We start from the raw sequence: 26,924 nt of genomic DNA, 5'->3' as shown, positions 1-26,924 counted from the left end.
TTAAGATTTTTTTCACCACCAAAATATCAGCATACTTGCTTTAGCTTCATGATTTATATAGAAGAGTTTTATTTCACCGCGCGATTCTTTCAACTAAAATCAAGGGATCTCTGAGAAACTTTTGTATCATGGTAAAAATGTGTGTTCAGATGAACCAAAGAGTGACTGACAAAACATCTCACTTTTAAAACATTTTGAAAGAAAAAAGGATTATACTCTATGTCGATAGATTATAAAATATTGTAAGAGATATCGGAAAATTTATAATCAATGTATTATATTTTTGATAAAAGTACATTTATAATTGTAATATAATCGATTTTTTTTTTCTGTTTTTACTGACTGCGGGTTTGACCTCGTGATGGCATTAATGCTTCGAGACACTTTTTAGATAGTTTATATGTACATATAGATATGACTGTGTTATTTTTTTAGTTTTTTTAGTAAACGTTTCAAAACAGTATATTAATAAGCGTAAATATATATTTTTTGAATTAACTTTTGACATTTTTTGACAATTGAATGATTTCTTTTCATCACTGTTATTTCGAATTATTCCATATTGAGAACACTTTTTCTGTTCACTTTTTCGAGCTTTGTAATTAGAAAACGTGATTTGGCTTCCTTTCAGTAATTGAATATGATTCGAAGTTTACGTATCAAAACTCAAACCGTAAAAGTCAAACAGCAGTTATTTCATCATTCGTAATTAGAGTGGTATTTGCCTTTTTTCCGCTAACGAATTCAAATTTATCACAGGAAGTTTATATACACCAAAGCACATTCATATGCTCAAAACACAGGAGAGCATTTCTGTATTTATGAAAAAACCATTTAACGATTTTTTTCTTGAAAAAACAACAACAGCTAGTTGGAATAAATTGTCAATGAAAGCAATGAAACGACTGAAAAAAATAGTGATTTGTTGATTGAGAAAACTTAAGTTTTAGAGTTTCAAAGAAAACAAGTTGTTCACATTTTTTCGCGCCATTTCTACATTTTTAAACCGTAGCTTGTTTCCCTTTGAAAAAAAGAACTGAAATTTAATTTTAAAAAAACAGAAAGCCAAATCGCAAAAAAAAACAAGTTTGTCGTAATTAAATTTTTTCATTTAAAACAATTCAAATTACAAACATGATCCATGGAAGAGTCTTTGCTATGTTCATTAACACTTTAAAGCGAAGCAAAACAACCAACACAACCTATAAAAGTGTCCTTACTACGTCATTGATACGTGCTATCACAGAGACGAGCTGCAACTTCGCAAACACGAGCGAGAAAGCTGCGAAGCTTCAGGAGCTTTTAATTGCAAAATAAATTTGACATGCAATGATTTACAGGCAGCCATCGATGAGTTGGAAAATTTCTGAAACCTTATGTTAATTAGTATACTCTTGTATGACACAAGAAGCTTTTTTCGTTTGTTTTCCTTGCCGTACTAACCTTTTAGAAATCAAATCCCATATTTTTAAATGCTAACGCAGCCTCCTGATTCAGAAGTAGCACATTTATTTGAGACTTAGGTTGGAAAACAAAATTGAATCGTATTATCTCGTGTAAAAAAAGCTCAACATTTTGCTATATCGTTTTCTTATTGGGATTACAGTTTTCTCATTTGGATTTTGCTTCTAAGGCTTTCAGCTTTCATGATTCAATTGCATCTCGACTGTCAAATGGCTAAAACTTACTTTGTTTGCTACTAATAAGTCGAAGCTGTCTCATTTCGTAATCTCATACAAGACCGGATCTACGATTTTTAAGGAGACTGGTTTTCAAAAACTGAAGAAAAAATCCGTCGAATGTTTAGGTCAATCAAATTGATTTTTGTTTATCTTAAACGAAAAATTTAAATGACAAAAATCGGGTGTCGCAGTCAAATTTTTGTGAACTATTGGCCATAATACATTATTATGTGGTTTTTCTGAAGTTTTGACCCAAAAATTGCTATGTCAAAATATAGTACCAAAAGATAAGGATCTTATGGTAGTCATTGTGTCCAAACCCTGAGAGGTAGAGGTGAAAGTCGACAACAATTTCTACATTTCGACAACAATTTTTCTAATTTCTTTCTGGATAACCAGTCTGACATGGTTTTGGATGACTTATTTCTCCACATCGTTTATTAATGCTAGATACGCTCCAGCCTTTGTGTTTTAATAGAAGTAAAAACCCTATTTTTAATCTCAAACTGTTGAAAAACTTTAGAAAACTTTTTTTTAGGAAACTGAACTATTCAGATGGACCGTATAACTGCAATAAGTTTATCAAACTTAGGTAAAACACAATGACAACTCTTGTTTAAATCAAAATCCAGCCATTCAATCAGTTTTCTCCGTCTTTATACAGCAGTGGCTTCTGTTGTTTTACTGTCTGCAGTGTCCATTTTGGAGTTCTCTCGTTTCTGAAGTTTGCGTTTGATCCTCTTGAAGCGGGATGTCTTCTTGATCTTCTTCACTTTCTTCATGCTGCGGAATACCTTAAAAAACAGTTTTATCAACATGCAGACTAACACCACCAAAGTAGAAATGGAATCAAAAAGCAACAAAAACTGTTTAAATGTTTCATCTTCGAACGGCTGGTCGACAATTCGTAACAGGCGATAATTCGTAAAAAGGTTTTGGCAAGTAGCGACCGTGTGCTCTTACAATATGCACGTCTTCGGACATTAAAATCCCTGGAACGGTGAAACAGTTCCAATTATGGATCAGGTTATTTCTTATGCTGATAATTCAAAATTACAGTGTAACGACTTTTCCAGCTATTCCAGAAAGCGTACAGTCAGTCAATCAAAATTTATTCAAAGGTCTAGAATTCAAACATAATTGACAGCTGTAAAGCTTTTTTTGTCAGATTCCAGATAATCTATTCCCATATTCCAACTATTAAATAATTGAAAATACGAAAATAACGACACTTCCATGCTCGGCAAATTTGACCAGGCTTAAATTAATCGAAGAACACAATGGCAATTTCACATTTTAACCGAAAATCAGATCAAGAAAGAAACCGGTCGTGTTAAGAGTGTAACCTTGCGTCGGTCCTTTCTGGACAGCCAGTCTGGCATGGTTTTGGATGACTGGAGTTTGGTGAGGAGCTGCTTTTCGATGTTGCGCAGGGAGTACTTGCTGCTACGGGAGGTGAGGGAGCTGGCGTCGTCTTTTGAGTGCACTGAGGCACTTTCTGCGTCTTCAAGACTGCGAGGAGTTCCGGGAGACCTCAGATCTGCAAAGAGATAATGCAAGCAATTTTTAAAGCTCTTTTCTGCTCTGATCACCCAACAATTTCGAATTTTCATTTCATAGCTGTTTTTGGTGTTCTAATAGTTAGATGAGCAATATTACGATTGGAAGAACAAATAGGTTGCTAATAGTTACCTTGTTCACCGAACAAAATTTCAGTCGGAAATAAGCATAACTTTCATGTAACTTTATGCAGTTTTTAAACAATTATTACTCGCGTAAAACTTTTTGGCCGTTTAAAAAACCTTTGGTTGCGTAAAAACTCACTGGATACGGCGAAAACCGGAACCAAGAGCATTTGAGATCCCTATTTAAAATTTATATAAATTTCGATTATAAATTGTACTAAAGGGTAATTGAACACTTAGGTTTACTTATCTGATATTTCAAAGTCCATTCAAAGCAACTAAAAGAATATGAGAAACTTCCTGTTGTAATCGATAAAACTATTTCATCTTCCCTGTATAAAAAACTACTTACCATCATAAAAAAACTAAGTTTTAATTTCAAAGGTTATTGGTTTAATCGGGGTAAGCAAACGTCAATTAAAATTTAAAAATATGAAAATGCTCAAATAAATGATTTCAAAAATTCGTTCCATTTGGTTTATTTCAAGTTATTTTTAACAATTAATATATCAATCAAACTTTCCCTAAAGGGATAGATTACTGCACCTCGAGCAACCCGATTAAAACGACTAATACTAGCCTAGAACTGTCTTTACCTCTGTACTTAAAGTAAGCATCAAGTGAATGGTGAAAAACTTAGATAAAAATCATGCAACAAAAATATGAACAACAAAGACATGAACAACAGAAATTTTTGGAATACCTTAATTATTATGAAATCAAAACTTATGTTATAATCCAACCTTGTCGAGCCAAAGTTTGCAAGTAAAAAGAGAAAGGTGAGTGGATAGTTAAAACAACCCAGCGTAGCATTTGCATAATCAGCTTTTCGAAAAACCAAACGTATGCAGGCGTCGATGAACGCACCTAGATCCATGAGGGGATCCTTGTCACCCGAACTACTCTGACTCTCCGATCTCTGGCGATCCCCTTTGGTCGTGTGACTCTTAAGAGCGAACGCGTACAACTCCTGGATGAGGGGTCTGTTCTCCCATGGCTTCGGAACATACGTGCCATCCTCCTTGGCCTTCTGGATGCCCTCTAGCTTCTCCAGTCGCTTCTTCACTCTCTCCCTCTTCGTCCGCTTCAGAGACTGGCTGTGAAGCCCTCGTGCCATTTTACTTGATATTCAAAGATGGCTCTGCGCAAGCAACAAACCTAATCTGAAAAAAGCGATCTCAATAACGTTCCGAACGCATTGTTTATACTTTTAACTTTTGTCGACATTGAACAATTGTCGTAAAAACTGGCAAGCGAGTTGATTGCCCAATGACTTTTAAATTTTTTCTCATGAACAGCTTGGCAAAACAGTCGTTGCACCGTAAAAATAGCCCTTACATCTGGTGGGGGAGAGAAAACAGTAGTAGGGTCTGAATTTCAATCAATAATTATTAATTAAGGCAATCAGACTTAATTAAGGCAAACCTTATATTTCCGGATCTAGAATGACAATTGCTCATGGAGTCTGGATGTCCAGAATATTAAATATCGTCACACGTCATACGACAACTGACAACAATGAATACCGAAGTACGAGTGCCTCTTCGCGGCAGTATCCACGCCATGCCTCACGGCATGGCCCAAATCTCGTACAAACATGCAACAAGAACATCGTTGCCCAATTCGTGTTTTTATTCTGGGAACGGAGAAAACCAGCGACTACGTTCCCCTTCCATTCAGCTGGATCAATCTGCAAGAAAAACAGAACTAATATCACTAGCTCTCAATTCCTCAATCATTCTGCAAAACTGGAAAGTCTGTAGACTCTTTCCTTTACTGAAACCAGGCAAAAGCAAAGATCAAGCAAAAAGCTACCGACCCATAGCCCTCTTCACCCCAGTAGCGAAATTGAGTGAAATTATCCTGCTGGATGATTTCAAAAAAATCCCACTAGCAGATCAGCAGCACGGATTTCGGAAACACAGGTCAAAATACACTACCTTCGACTGCGGACTAATATACGGACTAAATCCACCTTATAACAAACGGTCTAAGTCAACCTCGTCCTCCACAAAGGACACTCCTATTTGCTTTAGTTTTTACTACAGCTTTCGACACAGTGCATCACGGTATCTTGCTGCACGATCTTGAAACGTCGTCTCTTCAAAGAATACAAAAAGATGGATAACATAATATTTACCACGCAAGAAAACTTAGGATTTTAAAAACGAAAAAATCAGAAATGCGACGAATGAAACAAGGTGTACCTCATGGAGGAGTCTTGTCGCCGCCTATTCTGTTCAATATTTACATGTCATCAATGCCCCTTCCATCTGCCGAAAACATCAAAACAACACCCTATGCAGATCAGATGACATTTCTATCACCACCACTGGTCCGAAAAATACTGAACTTGAACTAGAGGTACAGCCCTATCTAAGTACTCTATAAAATTGATTTTAGAAACGCAATTTAAAACTAGAGGCTGACAAATCTTCAGTGACTCTTAAATCAACCTGGAACAAAGAAATAAAGAATCAAACTAATGTGTTTATTGAAAACAACCCTTACACACACTTCTAAAACCAAAATCTAGGAGTCACTTTTGATAACCTCTTTACTCTCACTGAACACAATGCCAAAGTGATAAACAAAACGCAAACACGAAATAACTTACTGAAAAAGCTCTCAGGCACAAGCTGGGGATGCAGCAAAGAAAATCCAAGTATTACATGTAAGGCCATAAAGCCGTTCTGAATTGCGCAGCTCCTGTAGGGACACCTTCAGTAAGGTATTCTCGTTGGAAAAAGATCTTCAAACTCGACAAAATACAGCACTTAGAATTGTAACTGGCTGCACAAAAATGACCCCAATTCAACACCTTTATTGTGAAACTCAAATACTGTCAGCAAAAGAACACAATGAAACGTAGGCAAACAATTTAACTGCTTCCATCAACAAGAACAGTGTGACCACCACACAACTAAACTCAACCCGATGTCGAGACTAAGCAAAAAACCTTTGCAGAAAAATACTATGGCAGCATCAAAGAAAGCATCTTGATGAAAATGATCGCTAAACACCAGATCAATACAAAGTCGCTCTGAAAACAATTCATTCATATGAGGTGAAAACTACGAACATACCTCTAAACTGACAGGCTCTCAAACTCCAGAAACAGCTTCGGAAGAAAACAGCCTTCCCAGAAGTTCGCGACGTACTCTTGCTCAATTCCGCTGTAGATATAGCAAACAATTAAATAGCTATCTGTCGACAAAAGCATCTAAAACAACTGCTCGAACTGTAACGCTAGTCCGCACGACACACACTACCGCTTCAACTGTCCATTGAAGCCAACATCTCTTAAACTTGACGACCTGTGGGACAACCCTGTTGCAGTCGCAAACTGGCTCAACTTATTAAAACGGAGCACATTAGGAATTTTGCTCGGTTCTCAGCACTAACTAAAAATGCCCGCGAAATCGGTCACGGGAGTTTTGCTCGGTTCTCCGTACTAAAAACTGCCCCCTATAACCGGGTTTACTCAGTACTGCCGGAAGGGGTCCTTCCTGCTCTTTCCTGGGAAAGCCACAGTTAGTTTTACGGACAAGACGAAACAATCAATCAGCCTCCACAATCTTTGGATTGTGGAATACTGAAAATAAACGGCAATGAAGACACGAATTTGACGACCCCTCTTTTTGCAGCTACAAACAACAACAACTGCTGACAACAATAGACAGAAAGCAAAGATGCACAACTCGCAAAATCTAAGGAATGCGACAACTTTCAATAATATATAAAACAAATCTCACTAACTGCAATCTAGCTTTGCAACAAAACTCGATTCACGCGCATTATACCACTCGTGCCGCTCTACAATATGCCATTCTACACAGATTTTACTGCATTCTTTCTAAGATTTAACACAGAGGCGAATTTACACTTCGCATACAGAAGCAAAAATATGACCGAAAACGCTACTGGAAAACTGAATGAGTAAAACTTTGAGTCTATAAAATTTCATAAGTGACGCACTCCAATTATGAGTCTACATAAATGCGAAGTAACGCAAGTCAATTATGACGCATTAGCAGCACCAGTCAATTTGAAAGAAAAGAAATTTACCAACTAAAAGGCCCCAATTTATAGAGCCGACGCATTTTAACTAGCATGTGAACATCATTAAAACATCTGACCCTGCCCAGGTTCGAACCCTCTTATTTTGATGCTGGTCTCCTCCCGTACCTCTACGCTACAGATCCATGCTGCCTAGCTAAAGTGCTATTTGTAATATAATAGTCTGTGTTAATATCCATAGCATTGGCTGTACTTAATAGTTGTATCAAAATGGACACTTTCGAAATGAACACCTTTTGTCGCAACAATTGCATCGCAACACTATTTGCGACTTAGGTTCGGAAAAAAAAGAAAATTCACACTATAACACCAGCTCTGCTTGTGTAAAAAGACCGACAGACATTTAAATAAAAACGGGACTGATTTTTTTTCATTTAAAAAATTTGTTACAATAAAGACTTTCATAAATCATATATAGAAGTTATACCACTTCTGGGACAAACAAATGTGCCAATTACGAATAAAGCAACGACTTAATATACAAATGTATTCACAAAAGCACCAAGATGATGAAGCTTCCATGTGGCTCTAAACCTTTTTATGCGATATGTACATTAGTGTTGTGGTAAAACCTCAATAAATTAATCCCTGTATCAAGTTCCGTAAAATTCTAAAGGTATCCGTGAAAACCCTTCACTTTTTTTCCAATACGATATGATTTAATTATCGGAATTGAAAATAACATTGCCCTACTCCGATAAACGAACGGAACATTTTGATTACGCTTCAGATGGTGGGTATATTTCGTTTGCCGAATCCACAGCGTTGTCTATTTTCTTCTGCTCTTTCTTCATCCATCTGTGAACTGCTGGAACCAGAGTCCCACCTAATAAAATCTGGGTGGGATGGTAAACTAACAATGGAATCGAGTACAGAGGCAAGTTTGGATCCTGGCTAAATATTATTTTCAACATCGGGATCCCCAACGTCAATGACTTGTGAGTCGAACAAAATATAATTGCAACTGTATCTGCAGGCTGAAACCTCAATTTTTTACCTACATTTTCATTTGTGCTTAAATTAAAAGTCAAAGTTAGCACAAATATTTGAAATATTACAACCACGAATGCGATTTGGAGAAGACTGAGTTTATCCATTTCGAAGTTGGAGCTACTAAATGTGTCACAGAAAGTAGTGAATATGATCAGAAGAAGAACTAGGTTCCCAATCAGACTGTACGGTATCTTCTGTCGGTCCAGGAAGTCTTTGAAGTTCCTCCTGATTGCATTCCCCAGGATGATTGGAAGAACGACAGTAAGGAAGAGCTGGTTGAATATTTTACTCACTGGGACTGAACTCGAAGTTCCTGGATAAATAAGATACGAAAAAATTATTTTAATTTGTATGTTCATGCTAACATACGAATAAATTGGTCAAAATTGTCAAATGAAATTGCCAATAAAAAACTAGGAATTTAAGCAGGAATTAAACTATCAGAAAAATACCTGAGTTGAAATCTTAAAGAGCATATTAACTGAACCTTATAAGAAGAGTTTAACTGCAACTGTTTCAAACCATTACGAAGTTCAAGATCACAGAAGTTGACTTACATTTTTGCTAATTTTCCAGTTAAATCTAAAGAATAAATTGCATTGAGAGCATTTATCGACAAGGAAACAGACTAGCACTCGAGCTGTTCCCCTCCAAAAGGAACCATTGCTGTGCCATAGCGGACATCACATTTTTTTGTTCAAATTATGTACATGTGTATGTTAATTTTACCACATCCTGAAATGACAAGAATAAATCATTCTGCACATTGAACCTCTAACCTATGAATTGAGAAACATTAATGAATTATTTGCATTAATCACTACGTGGGTAGTTTTGTTGGTCACATTAGTTTAAAAGCTAATGTCTCTCACCGACAAGTTGAAGTAGCAACATCGGTGTCACAAATATGCCGAGAAAACTTCCGAAAGCAGAGTTAAATATTGCTACTGCCTCGTTACCCTCGGCTGCCTTGGTCAAAATCACAGCCGAAGAGACAGGGGGAGGCATACACGCCACTACTTGAAACCCTGTCAGAAGTGCCCGAAGGATTCCCAGTTTAGTCAAAAACGGTATCAAAAACTTCACAAATACTGGAATAAACCCGAGAGTGAACAGCTGAATAAAAGCGTGAACTTCTAGTTGATATAAAGCTTTCGAGAACTCTTCAGTTTTGATTGACAGACCACTGTTGAAGAAAATAACGAACACTGCTACATATTTCACAGTGTATTCAGGAGCAAGCGGTCCATCTTTAGCCCCTATCCATGGTTGAAATTTGGCTACCACTATGGCTAAAACTATGCTTAAAAGGAACCAATTCTTTTTCAGACGATCTTTGAGCTGGGCGATCATTTTAAGTCGAGACAGTTAATTAACATTAGACCTGAAAATAAATCGATTATACCGCTTTTGATCTTGCATGATTATTCGTGAGCAAATACTACGCAGACAACGATTGCGTTTCTAATCATGATATTAGTAATAACTAATGTAACTAGTATGCCGAAACAGTAACAAGGGGCCCAAAACCCACAACAGAAGAGTACCTAAATTAAGTAAGTATCTAATTTAAGTAACTAAATTAAGTAACTACTACAGTGCAATACATTGAAAAGAAAGAATTGAATAGCAGTTTCGCTCATTCGCGCTGGAAACTGTAATTATTTTCGACTACTCAGCGCTCGCACAGTTCAAGCTGCTTGACAAAAGGCTGGCCAAAGATGAACACTTCAGAGAACATTTCGGTTCGGACGCATGCAAAATATACAGAGCCGAAACTAGACTTATTGTTACAACTGATATTTAAGCAATTGTGAAATCCTCAAGATATATCGAAAATTAGTTCCTTCTACAACCCGTTCTGCACATACTTTCCAACTTGTTCTTAAACTTGTTCTTAACTTTCTTATTGGTTCGGCAGATGGACTGCAAGAAACATAAAAGACTGGGAAAATTTTTGTTTGAGTTTTACCATTAATCTAAAATAGCAACGACAAACTTAGGCTTGTGAGTTATTTGTTAGGTGTATAACTCATAGAGTAATTTCGGATAGGGTACACAGTCTGCTCGTCACGCTATCTAATTTTCGGCCGGATAGATTCGTGCAACTTCTTAGTCTAATACCGATCCTAATCTTACTCTTATATCTAGTAGTCTCAGGGTGTTTAACTAGTCTCTGCTAGGCTCAATAGATCTAGAGTATACTGGCTTATTGCGGCTGCTGAAGTTCTCTTGGAGAGGTAACTAATTTCTAAGTTAAAATCAAATCTCTCTGGTGCTGAAATTACAAGTAATTTCAGCACTTACAAATAAGTGGGTTGTTAGTTAGATGGAATATGATTGGTTAATATTAAATATTTTATAGTGATAAAATATCTAATTTATCCAATAATAAAATGTAGTTTAGATCAGGTTTCACCCATCCGGGGTTTACAGAGTTTTTAGATTTATCTTTCTTTCTGTAATTGAAGGATGGATGATGAACGTTGGTATTTGGCGAACATCATTTTCTTATCCGGTTCCTCTTGAAGAAGAACGTTCCAGGACGCTGGAATTATGGATATGAAGTTGTTATCTTGTCATTCGACAACGACTGTGATCCCCAATGAAATCAATCCGATTTCAAAATGGTTTGCTATGTCAGATTTTTCTGTATTAGTAGAGAACTGTTTTGTGTTCAGCCTCGTCTGGGAATGGCGTGAAAATCGTGTTTGGAAGGGATGCCTTGTAACTCGGATCTGTACGTATACTTGAACATCGAGGTGGTCATTGGTCTAGTTCAATGAAGTCCTTTTCTGCGAAGTTAAGTCGTACTCTAAATCCTTTGAGTCGTGATTGTGGTCGGCATGTCGGTTGTGTTTAGCCATTCTTTTGTTCGAGTGTGATGGGATCGTCTAGTCTTTGGATGTTCGTCTTTGGTGTTGTGTATGATTTATATACTGCATATTATGATTTACATTTTATAAATTTTTGTTAATTTGGTTTTTAGTCATGATCTTAGTTAGTTGTTTTCACAAAAGCGTTTTATTTTAGTTCAGTTATTTTGAAGAGTTACTCACCCTTGAGTACCTCTTATTAAAAATTGAAGTGTAGTCACCAAGCGTGGGTGTAGCGCGGTGCGTTAGGCCGGCTATAAGCATGCTCAGGACGTCCTTCTCTGGTGGGTTAGGCCAGGAGTGGGAGTATGATTTCATGCTGTTTCTTTGAAAGGTCCTGTTATGTGATAACATTTTATGTTGGTTTTTTCTGGTCTTTCTTATGTTACTTTGGTTGTGTCCTTTTTTCAAAAATCAAATTGTTTTTGGTTTGGGTTTGTCTTACGACTTTTTTGTGTTATATTATTTCTTTCTTAGACTTTATAATAATCTTCAAAAGAAGAAATTATCCAGTTTTAAGCTGGGTTAATCCGGTTTGGGTACCGTTGGTTTTCTTTTCTTAGTCATGCTGTTATTTCATGATTTGTGGTGTTTAGTAAGCTGCGTTGATTAGTTTGGTTTAGTATATAGTTCCTTTCCAACCGGGTTAAAGAAAAGTTTGAAACTTGTTATTGCTTGTTTGAGTTGTTGTTAGTGAAAGCTTGAAGCATAAAATCATTATTTAAACAATTCTTCGTGGGCGAGCTGTGCGAGTTTGGATAGAATTCTTGTGCTAATGAATGAAAATATTGAAAAGGTTAGTACTGCTTTCTCATTTTATGAATTTATTGCTTTGAAATTGCATTTTACTGCTTTTGGGGAAGTTTAAAATTATAAATTTTCATCGTATTTAATTTTACTGCTTCTTGGCAAAATAATTTATAAATGAAATTACTACATTGGGTATGAATTTTACTTCTTTATTTAGGGCGAAAGATTTAGTAGTTTTATTATAAATTAACAAGTTTGTATTTTTACTTGTCTTTTTTCTGTTTTGTAGATGATTGTGGTGTGAAGACCAAAAGAATAAATTAAACATTGATAGAAAATGGTTAGTAAAATTTTGAATTTATTAGTTAAAATTATTTTATTTCATATTTACCTTATTCATCTGGGAAAAAGCCATGTGGGAAGATGTCGTGAATCAAGTCTGATGTTGTTAATAACTTGGCTAGTATGCGTATAACATTTTTAGTTTGTAGCAGTGGCCAAAGCAATTGAAGTGCGTTGATGGTGTTTAGTTCTTCTGTGCCTACTGCAAATTCATGAGGTGTGTTTTGGATTAGAATGTAAATTTTATGATTATATTTAGTGTTATGAACAAATTCTAGTATGGGTATTTCAATAGGTTGTATGAATTCATGCGGGATAATGAAGGGTCTTGATTCTTCATCATTGAAGGTCTTCGTGATAGGACAGAATATATACATTTGGGTAACTGGGTCGTAGTTGCGGAGGATGCCGTGGAGGTTAGTATTTTTAATGCAATATGTAAAATTAAGAAAGAATGGTGACGGGTACTTCGAGTTACTAAACTGAAAACGGTGATGGGGTTGTCGTGATGGTGTGTGTAAATCAAAATGGTTTTGTATAAAACGATAATTTGTGTAAGTGTGCGTTTGTTTAGTGCGTAACATTATATCGTGGGAACAGTGCAAATCGCGTTCCTGTGGTGAAAGAAAGTGAAAGGTTAGTGAAAATAACTGAAATTTATCATAGAAGCTTTCATATGCTTGTATGTCAACTAGTGCTTCTGAAATTATATGATCGTGCTTTTTATGAAAAAAATTAAGTGTAAATAGTATGGTGTTTTAATAAAAAAAATTTTCGGTTAGTTGCGGGTTTGCAAAGCGGTCTTCGTCTAAAAATTGATCTTGGTTAGGACGGATGATATTATGATCGTAGTATTCAATTGAGTAATCGTTAGCTCGGGGTGCGGTGAATGTTTTTAATAATTTTTTATATCCAACGTATGTAAATTGTCGAGGTGTTAATGATGTGGTGAGTCTATATAGTATATTTTTGTTTCTCTCGATATTTTCATTAGTATTAGTGAGTGGTAGATAAAGGGGGTTAGTATAGTTGTAGTAAGCTGTCCAATGAAGTGTTGGCATTAAAACGTGCTCATCAACAAAATTTCGTGTTTCATTAGTAGTGGTAGAAGTATTTAAGGTATATTGTGGAAATGAGGGTAGGGTTATTTGAAGGTAATTTTTAGTGTTTGTGTGATCTGGGAGTTTGATATATTCTCTGGCTGTTCCGGGTTTGGTTATAAATGGGTGATTTGGGAATTTTCGTTTAAAATTGCGGTAAGCTCGGTTAGTGCTGGTAGGTGTTTCGGTGGATGTGGAAGATTGAGCTAATGATGGAGTGTAATCTGATAGTGGTGAAATTAAATGGAGAATAGGTTGGGGTTACTTGGGAAGCATAAGAAGGAGTGGAAAGGGATGGGAGTGGATGACTGGTTTGGATGGGTCGAAAGGGGGCTTTGAAAAAGCTGACGAGTTGGTCTGGGTATGGGGAGATGGTTCGGAGTCTGCGAATTCGTCGGGAGTTTCTACATCGGAGTTGTTAAATTGTGAGATGGTATGAAAAACTGAAATATCTGAGTTAGTATCAGAATTCATGCTTGATGGTATATTAATAACTGGAGAATCGGGTGGCGGGAAAGCAAAAAGTGGGATAATTGCGATTTGAGTTTGGAGGTTGGCTGGGTGGGAATTTGAGCGATGGAGGGATCCAATTTGTCGGCTCATCGTGGGATAAAAAAATGATTATTTTGAGACGGAAAAGTGGTGGTATGACGTTGTTCGATAATTTGTTCATATGTATTATCATTATGTGAATAATGTGTCATTATGTGTTGAATGGGACTTTGTGTTGTATTTGGTCTTAAATTTGGATTATTTGTGATTGCTAGGTTTCGAAAATTTCAGGGAACTAATGATAATTGATGGTTTTGTGGTAGGGTTGGTATCTGTGGTGCTGTAGGTGTTGTAGCTACATTATTATGTTCTTCGTCATGTGTTTGGTCTTGTGGATATTTTTGTATTATATTCTTTTATTTGTGCATCTAGAAGTATTTTATTGATTGATGATGAGAAAATTCCAAAAAATCCTGCAAATAATATACGTGCTACACTTGCTTGGCGGTTTACTTGTGTGTGTTCAGCGCATGTGTTATAGATTCCTTTTAACAGTGAGAAAAGAAATCCTGTAAAATTAAACATAGCGTTTAAGATAGTTAATCTTTCTAAGATGTAATAGGGCCATCCTAGAAAGGCGAGAATTTCGTTTTTTAAGGTTACAAAACTGAAAATTTTTATGGGGGAAATATCTTGTGGTCTGTATTTTTCACCATTTAAATATATGTAATCTTTGATATCCTTAAAATATCCGCTGTAGTCTTGTGTATAAATGTCTGCAAATCCTGCGGTTTCGGCAAATTTTCTTAAATTCTGGTCCATTGATTGTCGTTGTATTGTGTCCATTTGTGTTATTAATTCTTGAAATCGTTGTGTTCTAATGTGATGTTGTATATCAGATTTAGAATATACTCCAATTGATTGTAAATCAATATTTGGGTTACGAGCGATAGCTCGGATACTTTCTGGTGAAAACTTTTTTAGTGGTTGCATTAATGTAGGATACGGTGTAAGTAGGTAGTGTTTATCTTCGTCAGGGTTTAATTGTACGACATTGTGGCTATTTTTTGGTGCAAGTATAAAACCATAAATTGTTTCCTTCGTAATCAAGAAAGTTTGATCTATTTTCTGATAATAAATATCCTGTGTAGGGTATTTTTAATACTGCTAATACGAATGATTGTAAGATTTGTGTTCTTTCTAATTCGCATAGTTGATGAAGTGTTTCTAATTCAGAAAGTGACATTTCTTGGAAAATTCTACTAATTGTGTAGTGTAATTTCATATCTAAGTGAATATCATCCTGTATATTACCAAAGTAGGTGCTATTCATTAGTGATAATTCTTGTAAACGTGTGCTTTTACTATCGTATGGTGTTAGCTTTCCACCAGGGTTACCTGTGCTTTTATAGAGGTTCACTGGGACGTATGATGTGCCTTCGTTAATAGGGTGACTTGTTGCGTAAGGGTCAAATTTTATTTTTCCAGTGGTCATGTCGAAACCTTTTTCGTATTCGACAAGTATTTCAGAGTATTGTGTTTTATAAAGTGGATTGCGATATTTATATGCAAATTCTGTTTCGTGATAGATTTGAAAACGTGTCTATTTATTTTCTATATCATGAATGTTTTTGAAATCAGTGCTTCGTTTGTGAGACGGGTTTACTTGTTCGTATGGAATTGATTCAATAAAATATTTTTCATGAAATTTTATCATTCGAGCGTGTATTTTTGCTACTTGAAATGTTGTGCATGTATCTTCGGGAAACCAAAAAATTGTTGCTTGGGTTCTTGTTGTAGGGTCAAAATAACCTTGATCATTTTTGCAAGGCAATTTAATTCCTTGATAGATCATGATGTTATCAGTTAAATCTCGTGTGAGTTGTATTTTTTCAAGTTGTATTTTCCAATCAAAAAACATTATTTCTTGATATCCTTTATTTTTTGTGTCTGCTTTGCAGTTTGAGGGATTATTTATTCCAATGTGTGGTATCCAGTGTTTACCGTGTATATCATAAGTTAATCGTCCGTGTGCGCCATTATATGGGTATTTTTCGTCTAATTGAACATGTCCTTGATATCGTTCAAGTTCTGCTTTACGTACAGAATCGGCAAAGACTTGAAATTTTACTATTTTTCTGTCTGTGTTTTTATTTCTTGTTAGATTTAGTCTGAGTAATTCGTTTTTACAATCGTCGGGGTTTAGATGTAAAAGTCTTTCTATGTTACTCTGGTAAAATGATTCATGATCAAGTCGGTTTTTATTTCCGTTGGAAACTTGTGAACAATGTACTTTCTTTTCGGAAAATATTGCTGTAAACTTATATCCTGTGACTGTTGTTGCTCGGGCTTTTGAATACAATGTTGCTATTACATTTGTAGTTTCTATAGCTTGTGGTTCTGTTTCGCATTGTGTTACTTGATTTATTGCATACTTGTGTAGTGTTTTTTGTTCGTTTTCTTCACAATCATAGTGTGTTACTAATAAATCCTGAGGTCCTGAGCGAGGAGATGGATTTGTGTTTTGTTGGAGTATTTAAACGTTATGTTGTCGAATATCTTCGTGGATATCTTGTCTATATTGTAATTTATTGAGTGCCCAACTGTGGAGTCGGTGGCTCTCGTGATGTTGTCCGAATAATGGGGGAGGTGCTACGAATGTGTTCCAATCTAATCGTAGGGGTATATTCGTTGATTGTTCTCTGTATCGAGCATCGAGGTTATTTGGAAAATTTAGGGCGGAAATGATGGTGATATTTGACTTATTGATGGTGTCGAGGGGAGTGATAATGTTTCTGGTAGGGATGATAATGTTGTATCTGAGGAAATATCTATTGTTTAATTTACTAAGTTTGGTTCTCCTTGTGAGTAAGGTTGTGTTGTCCAATATGGTAGTCGTTCGGTGGTGTTGGGGCGGTTAAAAGGATTTTTACGGATTTGTTCGGATGTTGGTGTTAAACCTAGATAGTCTGAAGGGAGATTTGGTGTGCTTTGTTGTGAAGTAAGCGTAGAAGTGTCTGGTAATGTTATACTAGAGACTTCTGAGCTAGATGGTGTTGGGGATTGAGGTATGCTAAAAGTAACTCTGGGAGTTTGAAAATTTCTATTTCGTCTTGGGTTTATAATTTGTCTATTGACTTCAACTGTATTTTGATTTTGACTAATATGTCTTATTCGATTTAAATCTTGTGGTAATGTGGGGTACAAATTATATGTTGGTTCACTTAGGGATGCTTTTCGCTGAACCGGTTCTAGTGGTTCGGATAAGCGGGCGTGTCGTTCATCGAAAGTGTACGGGTTATCTTGAAAAGAAATTCGTGTGGATGTTTGGGTAGTTGTGGGTATGGCTGGGTTTTCTTGGGAAGATGTTGGTGAAGACTGTTTTGGTGGTGGTTGGTTAGCAATTTTGGAAATGTGTCAGATTAATCTGTTTCTTAGTGGGAAGATTTATGTTTATTGTAATATTCTTCGATGAAAAGAATTAAAAAGATTATTGCCAAGGCGAATGTGACTATTGCCTTTTTTACACATTTGCACATTGTCATAATTAGGGATGATAAAAATGTGATGAAAATTACGAATAGCAAAAAATATCTGTTCTACTAAAAACTGTTCGTATCATTTAAATAGACTTTGAATTATCGTACCTGTCAATGTGGTCAATGATTTGGGAAAGTTGAAGATATATTTCAAATAGGGAGTAGAAAATTTAAAAAAAAAACATTGCAAAAAATTATTAAAAGGATTATTAGGGCTTCAAAAGTTTCAATAAAAAATATTAGCAAAAGTTTAAATAGAATGAAAAATTTTATGAAAAAGTTCATGATTATGTTTTTTAAAGTATCGACTGTTAAAGAGAGAAGCATTTAAGAAATGATTCGTTCGTCGAATATTTTTTGAACTTCTGGGGCGAAATTCAAGTGTGGTCGGATTATTTATTGATTTTGACAAGTGGGTTGAGTTTTGTGAAAAATTGTTGGAGGCTAATTTTATGGTGCTCGGGAGGTCTTCTTTGCTTTATTTTTATTTGTTGGGTAATCTGGGGTATTTTTGAAATATTTGTACTTAAGGCCAAATGATTACTTTAGGCTAATTTGCCATTTTTGGTTGGAGGGTTTTTGAGGTCTAAGTTGGGAAAACATTGTTGATCTTTGCATTATTTGATAGGGGAGGGTTGTAATATTATGGTGGTGTTTATTTTAGTTGTCAAGTTTTAGCAAGTTGCTTATTTTTGACCTGGAGGTTGTGAAGTTATAGTTATAGATATGTCTGGAGATTAATATCTATCGGCTAGTAGGTTTGTGTTAGAGATATTGAAGGTGACGGATTTGAGTGAATCCTATTTGCTGAATTTGAACTAGAATTGTTGCGTATGTTTCAGCATGTTATCTTGAAAATGTGAAAGTTCAAAATGATTTAGAGGTGTACGAATTATTGACTTTAAAATAAAGTTGTTTTTGAAATTCAACTTTCTTTAATATTTTAGATTGTGGGATGAATGGTTTGTAATTTTTACGTGGTTGATTTCTAAGTCGTGATGATTCTCTGTGTTCTGATTTTTCGATTTGTTGTTGTGGTAAGATTTTTCTATCATTTTCCTGTTTTTTCTTTCTTTTTGAGATATTTTTGGGTCTGGTGTTTTTATACTTTTTTGAGTTGTGTTTTGTTTTTGATTTTGTTTATGATGAATGTAGTCATGTACATTTGTTTCTTGTTCTGTATATGTATTGTTTTGAATAACTTTTAAACCTGTATTAGAATATAATTGAGTTTATTCGCGTATTCGCGTAATGCGTATTCTTTCGGGTAGTAAGGTAATAAATTGTTACGTTGAACAATTTCTTTTTTGGTTGAATCTGTGAGTTTGTATGTTACTTCAGTGGGTTTGGCAATTATTTGGTATGGTCCTTTTCGAAGTGGTTGTAACTTTTTGGAGATTCCTTTTTGTGTATTAAAATTAGGTATTAAGACAAATGTTCCAATTTTTAAATCTGTGGCTGGCATAAAACGTGAATTAATTTGGCTGCTAATGTTTTGCTTTGTAACAATTTTTTTGTTACTTTTGGTAGATTTCATTGTGCTTTTTATCTCTATTTAAAATCCATTCGGTATGTGTGCCGGAGGCTAATTTGAGAATTTGTGGGTGATGAAAAAGATCTTCATCATGTGTGTGTAATGGTAGATTATAGCATATTGAATCTTTATTTGGTTTGCAATGATCTTGTGCGTTTTTGTGAGCATTTGCTGTGAACATAATTGGTTTTCTTGGTTTTTGATTAAAAACCATTTCATATGGTGACATTCCTAAAGTTGTCGTTATTTGTGAATTGTAAGATAAGGGAAATGATTTTACATCTGCTGACCATTCTGTGTATCGTGTATCATTTCCATTAACGATACATCTAAGATATTCTTGTAATGAACGGTTCATACCTTCGACTAAACCGTTTGTCCAAGGTGCATGCGATGATAATTTCCATTAACGATACATCTAAGATATTCTTGTAATGAACGGTTCATACCTTCGACTAAACCGTTTGTCCAAGGTGCGTGTGATAATTTCATTATTAATAAATTCTCTACCGTTGTCTGTAAGTAGGATTTCGGGTAATCCGAATTTAGGTATCCAGTGTTCGTAAAGTGTTGTGTAAGCATAATAAGCATTACAATGTCGTACTGGGTTGAGTGCTACATAGTGCGTGAATGCATCAACAATGACCATAATGTAGGAATTTCCATCAGAGGATGGTGAAATTCGTCCTTTTGTGTCGAATGAAATTCTATGGTTGAAATATAAACTTTGTCCTTTAAAATCTTGTTTCTGTGCTATTTGTTTTTGATTTGGATAAGGTTAGTTCAATTGACATATTATACAATCATTGCATAAAACTTTTATCCAAATTGGGGCATTTGGAAAATAAAACTTTTGTGTGAAGTTCGAGTATGTCTTTTCTGATCCTGAGTGTCCTTTTGTATTTTGTGTATGGGAGATGTTAAATGCTATCAGTATCAAACTTAAGGGTAGGCAGGGAACTTTAGAATCATCTAATTGATATTCTAAAAGATCTTTATTTTCATTGATTGTTGTGTTATTAAATTTTCGGAAATATCGGAGGAGTGTTTTGTTTCCTAAAATTGTGGTATCAGCTTTTGCTGGTTTTGTTTTATATTTGTGCCATGATTTGAGTTGTCTAATTACTGGGTCAAATTTTTGGTACTGTTTTAAAAGTTCAAGTGTAATTTTTTCTGTTGGTGGGAGAAAAATATTTTCAATTTCTAGTTTTGATAGGGGAATTGTGTCAAGTGGGTCATGGAGGTTAAAAACTTGATTTATTGTGTCTTTTGAATCATTTGTTTGTGGTCCTGATAAATTTATTTTGTCGGTCAAATTTTCTTTTTCAATTAATGGAAAAAGGTCTTCTCTATGCGGTTGTTGTTTTATTTTCTTTTGTTGAGTATTATTTTTTTATCCATTGTGAGTATGGAATTGGTTTAAAGGTAGATGTACCTAATAAATCAACTTCATAGTGATTATTTTGGCAATCTAGGTAGAGAAAATGTTGTAGATTATTTATTTGTGATTGATCAATGTCAGTTTTTACTGCGTATTTGCATTCTAATCGGGGTGATGTTTCATCTTTTGCGAGATAGAATTTTATATTTTTTGGTATTTCTAGTGTAGTTTTTCGTGTAAGTAGTTCAGGTGGCGTATTTCAACTTAATGTATCTGGTAATGCAAGGTTTTTTCCTGCTGTCCAAACTATATGTAAGTTTGGGAATTTCATTAAAATTAATTGAAATCTATAAACTCAATGATTAGGATTTGATTTTTGTGTGAAAAGAAATATAATTGGTATATGATCTGTAAATAAAACTGTTGGGTGTTTTGATCCAAGTATCAGAAATTCATATTCTGTAGGTGTGTATATTATGGCTGTGCATTCTCTCATAAGAGTAGAGAGTCGTAGTTCGGCTTGGGTAAATAAGCGAGAGTTTGCTGATATAAGATTCATTTTATTTGTTCCACTATGTGATTGTAATAATGCTGCGCCGATGCCAAAATTTGAAGCATCGCACAAGGCATAGAATGGTTGGTTTGGATCTGGAATTGTGTTTGAAATTTGTTCTGTCAAAAGTTTTTTAATTTCTTCAAATCGTGTTTGATGTTCAGTGGTCCATTCAAAATTATTTTGTTGTCTGAGGATATTATAGAAAGGTCTTAAGTATAATTGCATTTTGTAAACATATTTACTTAAGAAATTCAACATTCCAAGGAATTCTTGGATTTTCTTTTTATTTGTAGGTGGTTGAAGTTTTTAAATTGCATCAATGCGTGATTTTAATGGAGTGATAGTGTTTCGTTCAATATTATGTCCTAAAAATTTACCGCGTGTTAAGAAGAAATGTGATTTATCGGGGGCTGCTTTCAGATTTTCGTTCTGAAGTATTTTATGATATTGCTCCAAAACTGTAAACAGTTCGTCTTTAGTTTGTGATTGCATGAAAACATCATCTAAATATGTGATTGCATTTTTGTTGAGTATTAGTGGTCTAAAAATTTTACTCATGAAAGCTGAAAAAGCTGCTGGTCCTGTGGATATTCCATAGAATAATCGATTAAATTCGTATTGTTGATTTCCAATAACAAATTGTGTTAATCGTCGTGATTGTTCATCTAGTGGCATTTGATTGTAAGCACTATTCATGTCTGCGGTTGTGAAGTACTTACCATTTATCTTTGTTATTTATCTTTGTTATGGTTCAATGGGCCAATTACATTTTGATTCTTCAATTAGTGAATTGAGATATCTAGCGTCTAAAACTATTTTTAGTGATTCACTTTTTGCTAGAATGATAACATGGTTGATGAAGGTATTACCTTTTGGTTGTTCTTCTTTTTTTACTGGTGATATAATTTCGTATTGTTCTAAGATATCAAGTAAACTATTTACCTTGTCGTGTAAGTGAATCGGTACTTTACTTGCTCTTTGTTTTTTGAAAACTGCGTCAGGTTTTAATGGAAGGTGTAGTGATGAACTAATTTTTCCAACGTCAAATTTTGATGTTGCGTAGACTGTTGAAAATTTTATCAGTTGTTTAGCTAATTTGTCAAATTCATTTTGCGAATGTTGAAAATTAAACAAAGTTAAAAATTTTTGTTGTTCTTTTGTATAATTTGTTATATTAAATGTTGGTTTAAAATATGGGGTTTTTGTAAAGTATTTGTGAATGTTGAAAATTAAACAAAGTTAAAAATTGTTGTTGTTCTTTTGTATAATTTGTTATATTAAATGTTGGTTTAAAATATGGGGTTTTTGTAAAGTAATCTGTATTTCTTTTTTCATTACTTATTATATTATTTATAGATAATTCTTCGTCAAGAATTGTTGATTGACAAATATCTAATAGTTGTAATATATTATTTACTCGATATGCTACTTCATTTATAGGTGAAGTTGTAGCATTTGTTTCACAATATCCTAAGAGTCCTAAGGGTAATGTTATTTGATATGGTGTATTATTATACACGTGTAGTGAAATAATATCGGAATTTGTGTTTTTCAAGTATTTTATGGATGAGATTGTAATTTTGAAAAATTTGTGAATGGGTTTATTTTCGAAATCTGACATGAAAAGCTGTTGTTTGTTTTGACTTTTGTCATACTGATGAATTTGTTTTATTGAAAAGTTATATACGTTCCCTGATAGTGGTTTCAGGTGTTTCCGTTCCTGATTATAAATAGGGTAAAATTTTGAGAAAATGGTGGTTGTTTGTTTAATCTTTGAAAGAATGTTAAGGCAGTGTTTTTCGTTTTTGTATATTTATCTTTGATCTGGATTTTACTATTTAAGATAATTATTATTGTTGGTATATATTTAGTTATAAACGGCATGCCAATGATATTGTGCTTCATATCAGTAAAATGAAATGTTTGTTTGAATGGCTTGTTCAAAATCTTGTTTTGTTCCATTGTTCTTGTGGGAACAAGGAATATTTGGATTTTTCCATAATTTACTAATGTTGATCCTTGTGCTGTTGCTAATTTACTAGATGTTTCAAGAGGTGTTAAATTCGGATGCAGTGTTTTGATTTCATTCCATGTGGGAATGTTAATGATATTTGATTCTGCTCCTGAGTCGATTAAAAAATCAATTTCAAGATCTGGTGGTTGAAGATCTTTACTTCTTGGACTCTAAGAGAAATGGGATTTTCCAAATTTTTTCTCTCGGTTGTTCTTTTTGTATGTTTTGATAAATATGTTTCGTGTTTGAGCATTGTAATTCGTCTTTTTTATCAGGTTTAATAACAGTGTTAATTTCGTTTACTTCTTGTGTAGTTCGAGTTTTATTATTAATGGGTCTAGTGTAATAATCATGAAGAAGTTCCAATTGATTTTCGTATATGTGTGAACTAAAGGGTTGTTCATATATGATAGGTTCACAGTCGTTTTCGACTGTTATCATGTTTACTGAGATGGTATTATCTGTATCACTTTCAGTATCTGTTGATTCACAATTAATGTGGTTTAATTGTAATTCATTATTTTCTGTGTTATCAATACCTGGGGGGTCTGAAGTTGTTTCTTCATTTGTTTGCACTTGATTGATTTGTCTTTGATGCTTTGGTGTGTTACTTCTGTATCGATGTTGAGAATCGGGGTAACGGTTATTATTCCTATGGGGTGACTGGGTATAGTTTCTGTATCTATTGTTGTAGCTCGAGTTTCGGTTTTGTGAAATATTTCGTGATCTGCTATGATAGTTATCATTTGATCTTTGATTATTTGATCTATTATATGAGTTGTTCCTTGATCTGTTGTTTGGATAGTTCTGATTTCGATTGTTGGAATAACTTATATTCCTATTGTTTGAATAGTTTCTATTTCTGTTGTATGATGAATTTCGTGATCTATTGTTGGAATAGTTGTCTATTCCTTGGGTTTGAATGGGAACTGGATGCAAAAACAAATTCTGTTGTGTTTGAATTCGATCGTGAATAGTTATTTCTATTTTGGTTATTTTGTCTATTCGATCGACTATAACTATTTTGTGAGAAATTTCGTGAATTTCTTTGTTCGGGTGATCTACCTCTATAACTGGAGTTATATGGTGATTGATTTCTTGAATAATTTGAGTTGCCTGGAAGTGGTTTTCCAGAGCTATTATTACTGTGTATATTCTTGTTTGGTAGGTTTTGATCTTTTTTCATATATTGATAGAATGACTTATTTGGTTCTTTGTGCTTTTGAGGTTTATTCTGATTGTCTTGTTGTTTTTGTCTACATTCGGCAATACTGTGTCCGTATCGTCGGCAATAATTACACCATTTCTTAGAGATGGTTTACCTTTAAAGTTTGGGTTCTTTTCATAGATGTTTAATATTTCAGTGATTTTTTTCAATCAGGTCTATATCTGATCCTTGTATGTTATTTATATGTGTAGTATTTGTTTCGATCCGATTAACATACTGTAGTTTTAGATTTTCCGTTTCTTCAAGTTTCATTGTAATTTCTGCTTGTTCTAGTTAATCTACTAATTTTCTAAAATCTAAATCTAGTTCTCGAATTGAGGAAGGATGAGATGCTCTCTTTTTTATAGCTAGTTTCCTTAATTGAGGTGTTAAGGTCACCATTAAAATTTCTGTCATTTGTGTTTTTGTAATCATGTGTATTGAGTACGTATGCTTTTCGAACTAGTGTTTCGATTCGAACTGCTAATTGTTTAATTGTTTCATTTGGTAATCTGCGAATTTCGTGGCATAAAACTCTTTGATATTGTTTGTTTCTTTAAGAATCAAACATTTTTGAAAACTCTGGTGTGAATCTTTTCCAATCTGATTTTATGTCTATAGGTAGTACTGAAAACCATTTTTGGGCTGCGCCATCTAGTGTTGTTTGTATTAACGCTGTGCGTCTATGTATCCAATTTTGATAGGGTGGCGTATTAATTGGTTCGGGTCCTATATTTAAAATTAAATTTGCTGTGACTGCATTTAGGTAATCTTCTACTGAGAATTCAGGGTCTGTTCCTGTGAATACCATTAATGGTTTATTGGATGCTATTGACGATCCTCCCATTAAATATGGATTCATCGTCATTTGGAGTGACTCTGCGGCGTTTGGTATTTGCGAGAAATTTGTAAGTTGATTTTTTGTTATTTCATGTTGTTGTAGGTAATATGGTAGCGGTATTTCATTTTGCATTTGAGTTGGTTGGTAAGAATGCATAGTCATTGGGTTTTGTGTTTGTATAGGTCGAAAAGATTGTGCATTAATTGAGTTTTGTATATGCATTGGTTGTTGATTCTGCATATCTGCTGGATTTTGTGGGTAAACCTTCGTATTTTGGGATGGTTGAGATTGTCGCGGTCTTTGTGTGCGATAGTCTTGTGTATATGGTGCAAAAATGTCTGGTTGATGATAATCATCAACACCAGATGATAAGTAATATGTGTAATAATGTGTTTGTTGTTTATTCCTATTTTGTTTATTCCTATTTTCACTATAATCCTGCGGAGGGTGTGGATTATCTTGAAAATTTACTGAATTGGTCGATGTATTTGGAAGATTCCAATAATGAGAACATACGTGGTTTAGGTTTTGCATATTTTTTCGGGGTGGGGTTGATTTGTTTTTGACTGATTTACATAATTATAGTTGTGTTCTGCAAAACTGTTTCTTGTGAACGTTTTTCGTGTTTTTGACGGTTTTGTCATGGGTCTATATTTCTGATAGTCCATATGTGAAAATTTTGGAGCAACCGAAGGTTAAACGGTCGATTGTAAGGTTACTTGTGGTAGTGTTGTATTTTTATTTTTCGGTGTTGTGAGGTTTGGACGTATTGGTGAGATACTTTGTTGTGTAGTTGTTACTGTTGTTTGAACTATTTCTACATTTATGAAGTGTGATGGTGTTTGAATATCTTGTTGTGTAAGATTTCTAGTTCCATTGAGATTTTCATGATGTATAACTGTTGAATTTAAGCTGTTATTTTGTGTATCAGGTAAAAATGTATTATAATTTAAAGGTGTTGCATCAATTGTTAGTGGTATTATTTTTACATAATCTTGGTGAAAAGATATTGTACTTATTGCTTGACTTGAGATATCTGCTGGAAAATTTAAAAATGCTGGATGAGACCATTCAGGTCCCAAACGTAATCTGATTGTTCTGCAATGACAGTGTCGTCATTGGTACTTTGGGGTCTAAAGGTTTTTCTTGCTTGTTCAATTAAGTCGGAATTATATGTAAAGTAATCAATTGTAAACCATGCTAGTATTTTTTGTAAATGATGTTTAGTGTTTTGTGAGATATCATTATTGGTAAAATTTTCACGGATTGCGTTTAAAAATGTTGAAAATGCGACGATTTCGTTTCTTACTTTTGTATGTTTTGATGTTTGGACTGGTGATGTACTTTGAGCTTCTGTTCTTTCTAATATAGATAAATAACTATATATTATTGCAAAAACTTCGTTGGTGAATATTGAGTTTGCTCTCTGTGAGTTTGATATTGTATGCTTTTGATATAGTCTGTGAATACTTTTGAAAATTCTAAATCAATATCGTCTGTTTGGATAACATATTTACCATGAAATGTTCTTGGTGTGCTGATTTCTATGGTGTAGATTCCGTATTGTTGTGTTAAGTTACATATGTCTTTCAAATAATGTTCTATAATTTGTCTCTTGATTTTCATATCTGGGAATTCTGATTTGCATGGACTGATTCCTGGTTCAAACAAATTTACGACTAAATTTTTGCAAAGTCGTGTTTGTCCTCTATCACTTAGTGAATTTATAACAAATGGAAAAACTGCTTCTTCGTCTGGACTTTCGTCACTGAGTGATGCTCATTATTTCGTTTGATCACTGTTAATATATAATTATCAATATGTCTAATTTGTTGATTCCAATTGTATAGAT

The 26,924-nt window shown here is 34.4% G+C and overlaps 2 protein-coding genes across 2 annotated transcripts; both read right to left on the bottom strand.

The window, feature by feature from the left end:
- Positions 1-2,197: 2,197 nt before the first annotated feature.
- Positions 2,198-4,526, bottom strand: LOC134846858 (uncharacterized). Its single transcript, XM_063864254.1, has 3 exons — positions 4,235-4,526; positions 3,029-3,222; positions 2,198-2,476 (listed from the first exon to the last, which is right to left on the bottom strand). Exons 1-3 carry the CDS (start codon positions 4,482-4,484, stop codon positions 2,339-2,341), a joined length of 582 nt encoding a protein of 193 aa, XP_063720324.1. The 5' UTR covers positions 4,485-4,526; the 3' UTR covers positions 2,198-2,338.
- A 3,281-nt stretch (positions 4,527-7,807) lies between these two features.
- Positions 7,808-9,820, bottom strand: LOC134846856 (sodium/bile acid cotransporter 7-like). The gene is made up of 2 exons (XM_063864252.1): positions 9,313-9,820; positions 7,808-8,753 (listed from the first exon to the last, which is right to left on the bottom strand). The coding sequence occupies exons 1-2, from the start codon at positions 9,791-9,793 to the stop codon at positions 8,167-8,169; spliced, it is 1,068 nt and encodes a 355-aa protein (XP_063720322.1). The 5' UTR covers positions 9,794-9,820; the 3' UTR covers positions 7,808-8,166.
- Positions 9,821-26,924: the final 17,104 nt, after the last annotated feature.

The sequence above is a fragment of the Symsagittifera roscoffensis genome, chromosome 5, assembly GCF_963678635.1.
Source record: "Symsagittifera roscoffensis chromosome 5, txSymRosc1.1, whole genome shotgun sequence".
Classification (NCBI taxonomy): Eukaryota; Metazoa; Xenacoelomorpha; order Acoela; family Convolutidae; genus Symsagittifera; species Symsagittifera roscoffensis.
This window is presented reverse-complemented; position numbering and strand designations above follow the sequence as displayed.

Excerpts from the sequence above, each read along its gene's own strand:
- LOC134846858 (XM_063864254.1), bottom strand. The coding sequence starts at position 4,484 with ATGGCACGAGGGCTTCACAGCCAGTCTCTGAAGCGGACGAAGAGGGAG. Across the intron at positions 3,223-4,234 it reads GGATCCCCTCATGGATCTAG|ATCTGAGGTCTCCCGGAACT; the intron begins GTGCGTTCATCG and ends ATCTCTTTGCAG. Across the intron at positions 2,477-3,028 it reads CCAGAAAGGACCGACGCAAG|GTATTCCGCAGCATGAAGAA; the intron begins GTTACACTCTTA and ends CTGTTTTTTAAG.
- LOC134846856 (XM_063864252.1), bottom strand. The coding sequence starts at position 9,793 with ATGATCGCCCAGCTCAAAGATCGTCTGAAAAAGAATTGGTTCCTTTTA. Across the intron at positions 8,754-9,312 it reads GTTGCTACTTCAACTTGTCG|GAACTTCGAGTTCAGTCCCA; the intron begins GTGAGAGACATT and ends TTATTTATCCAG.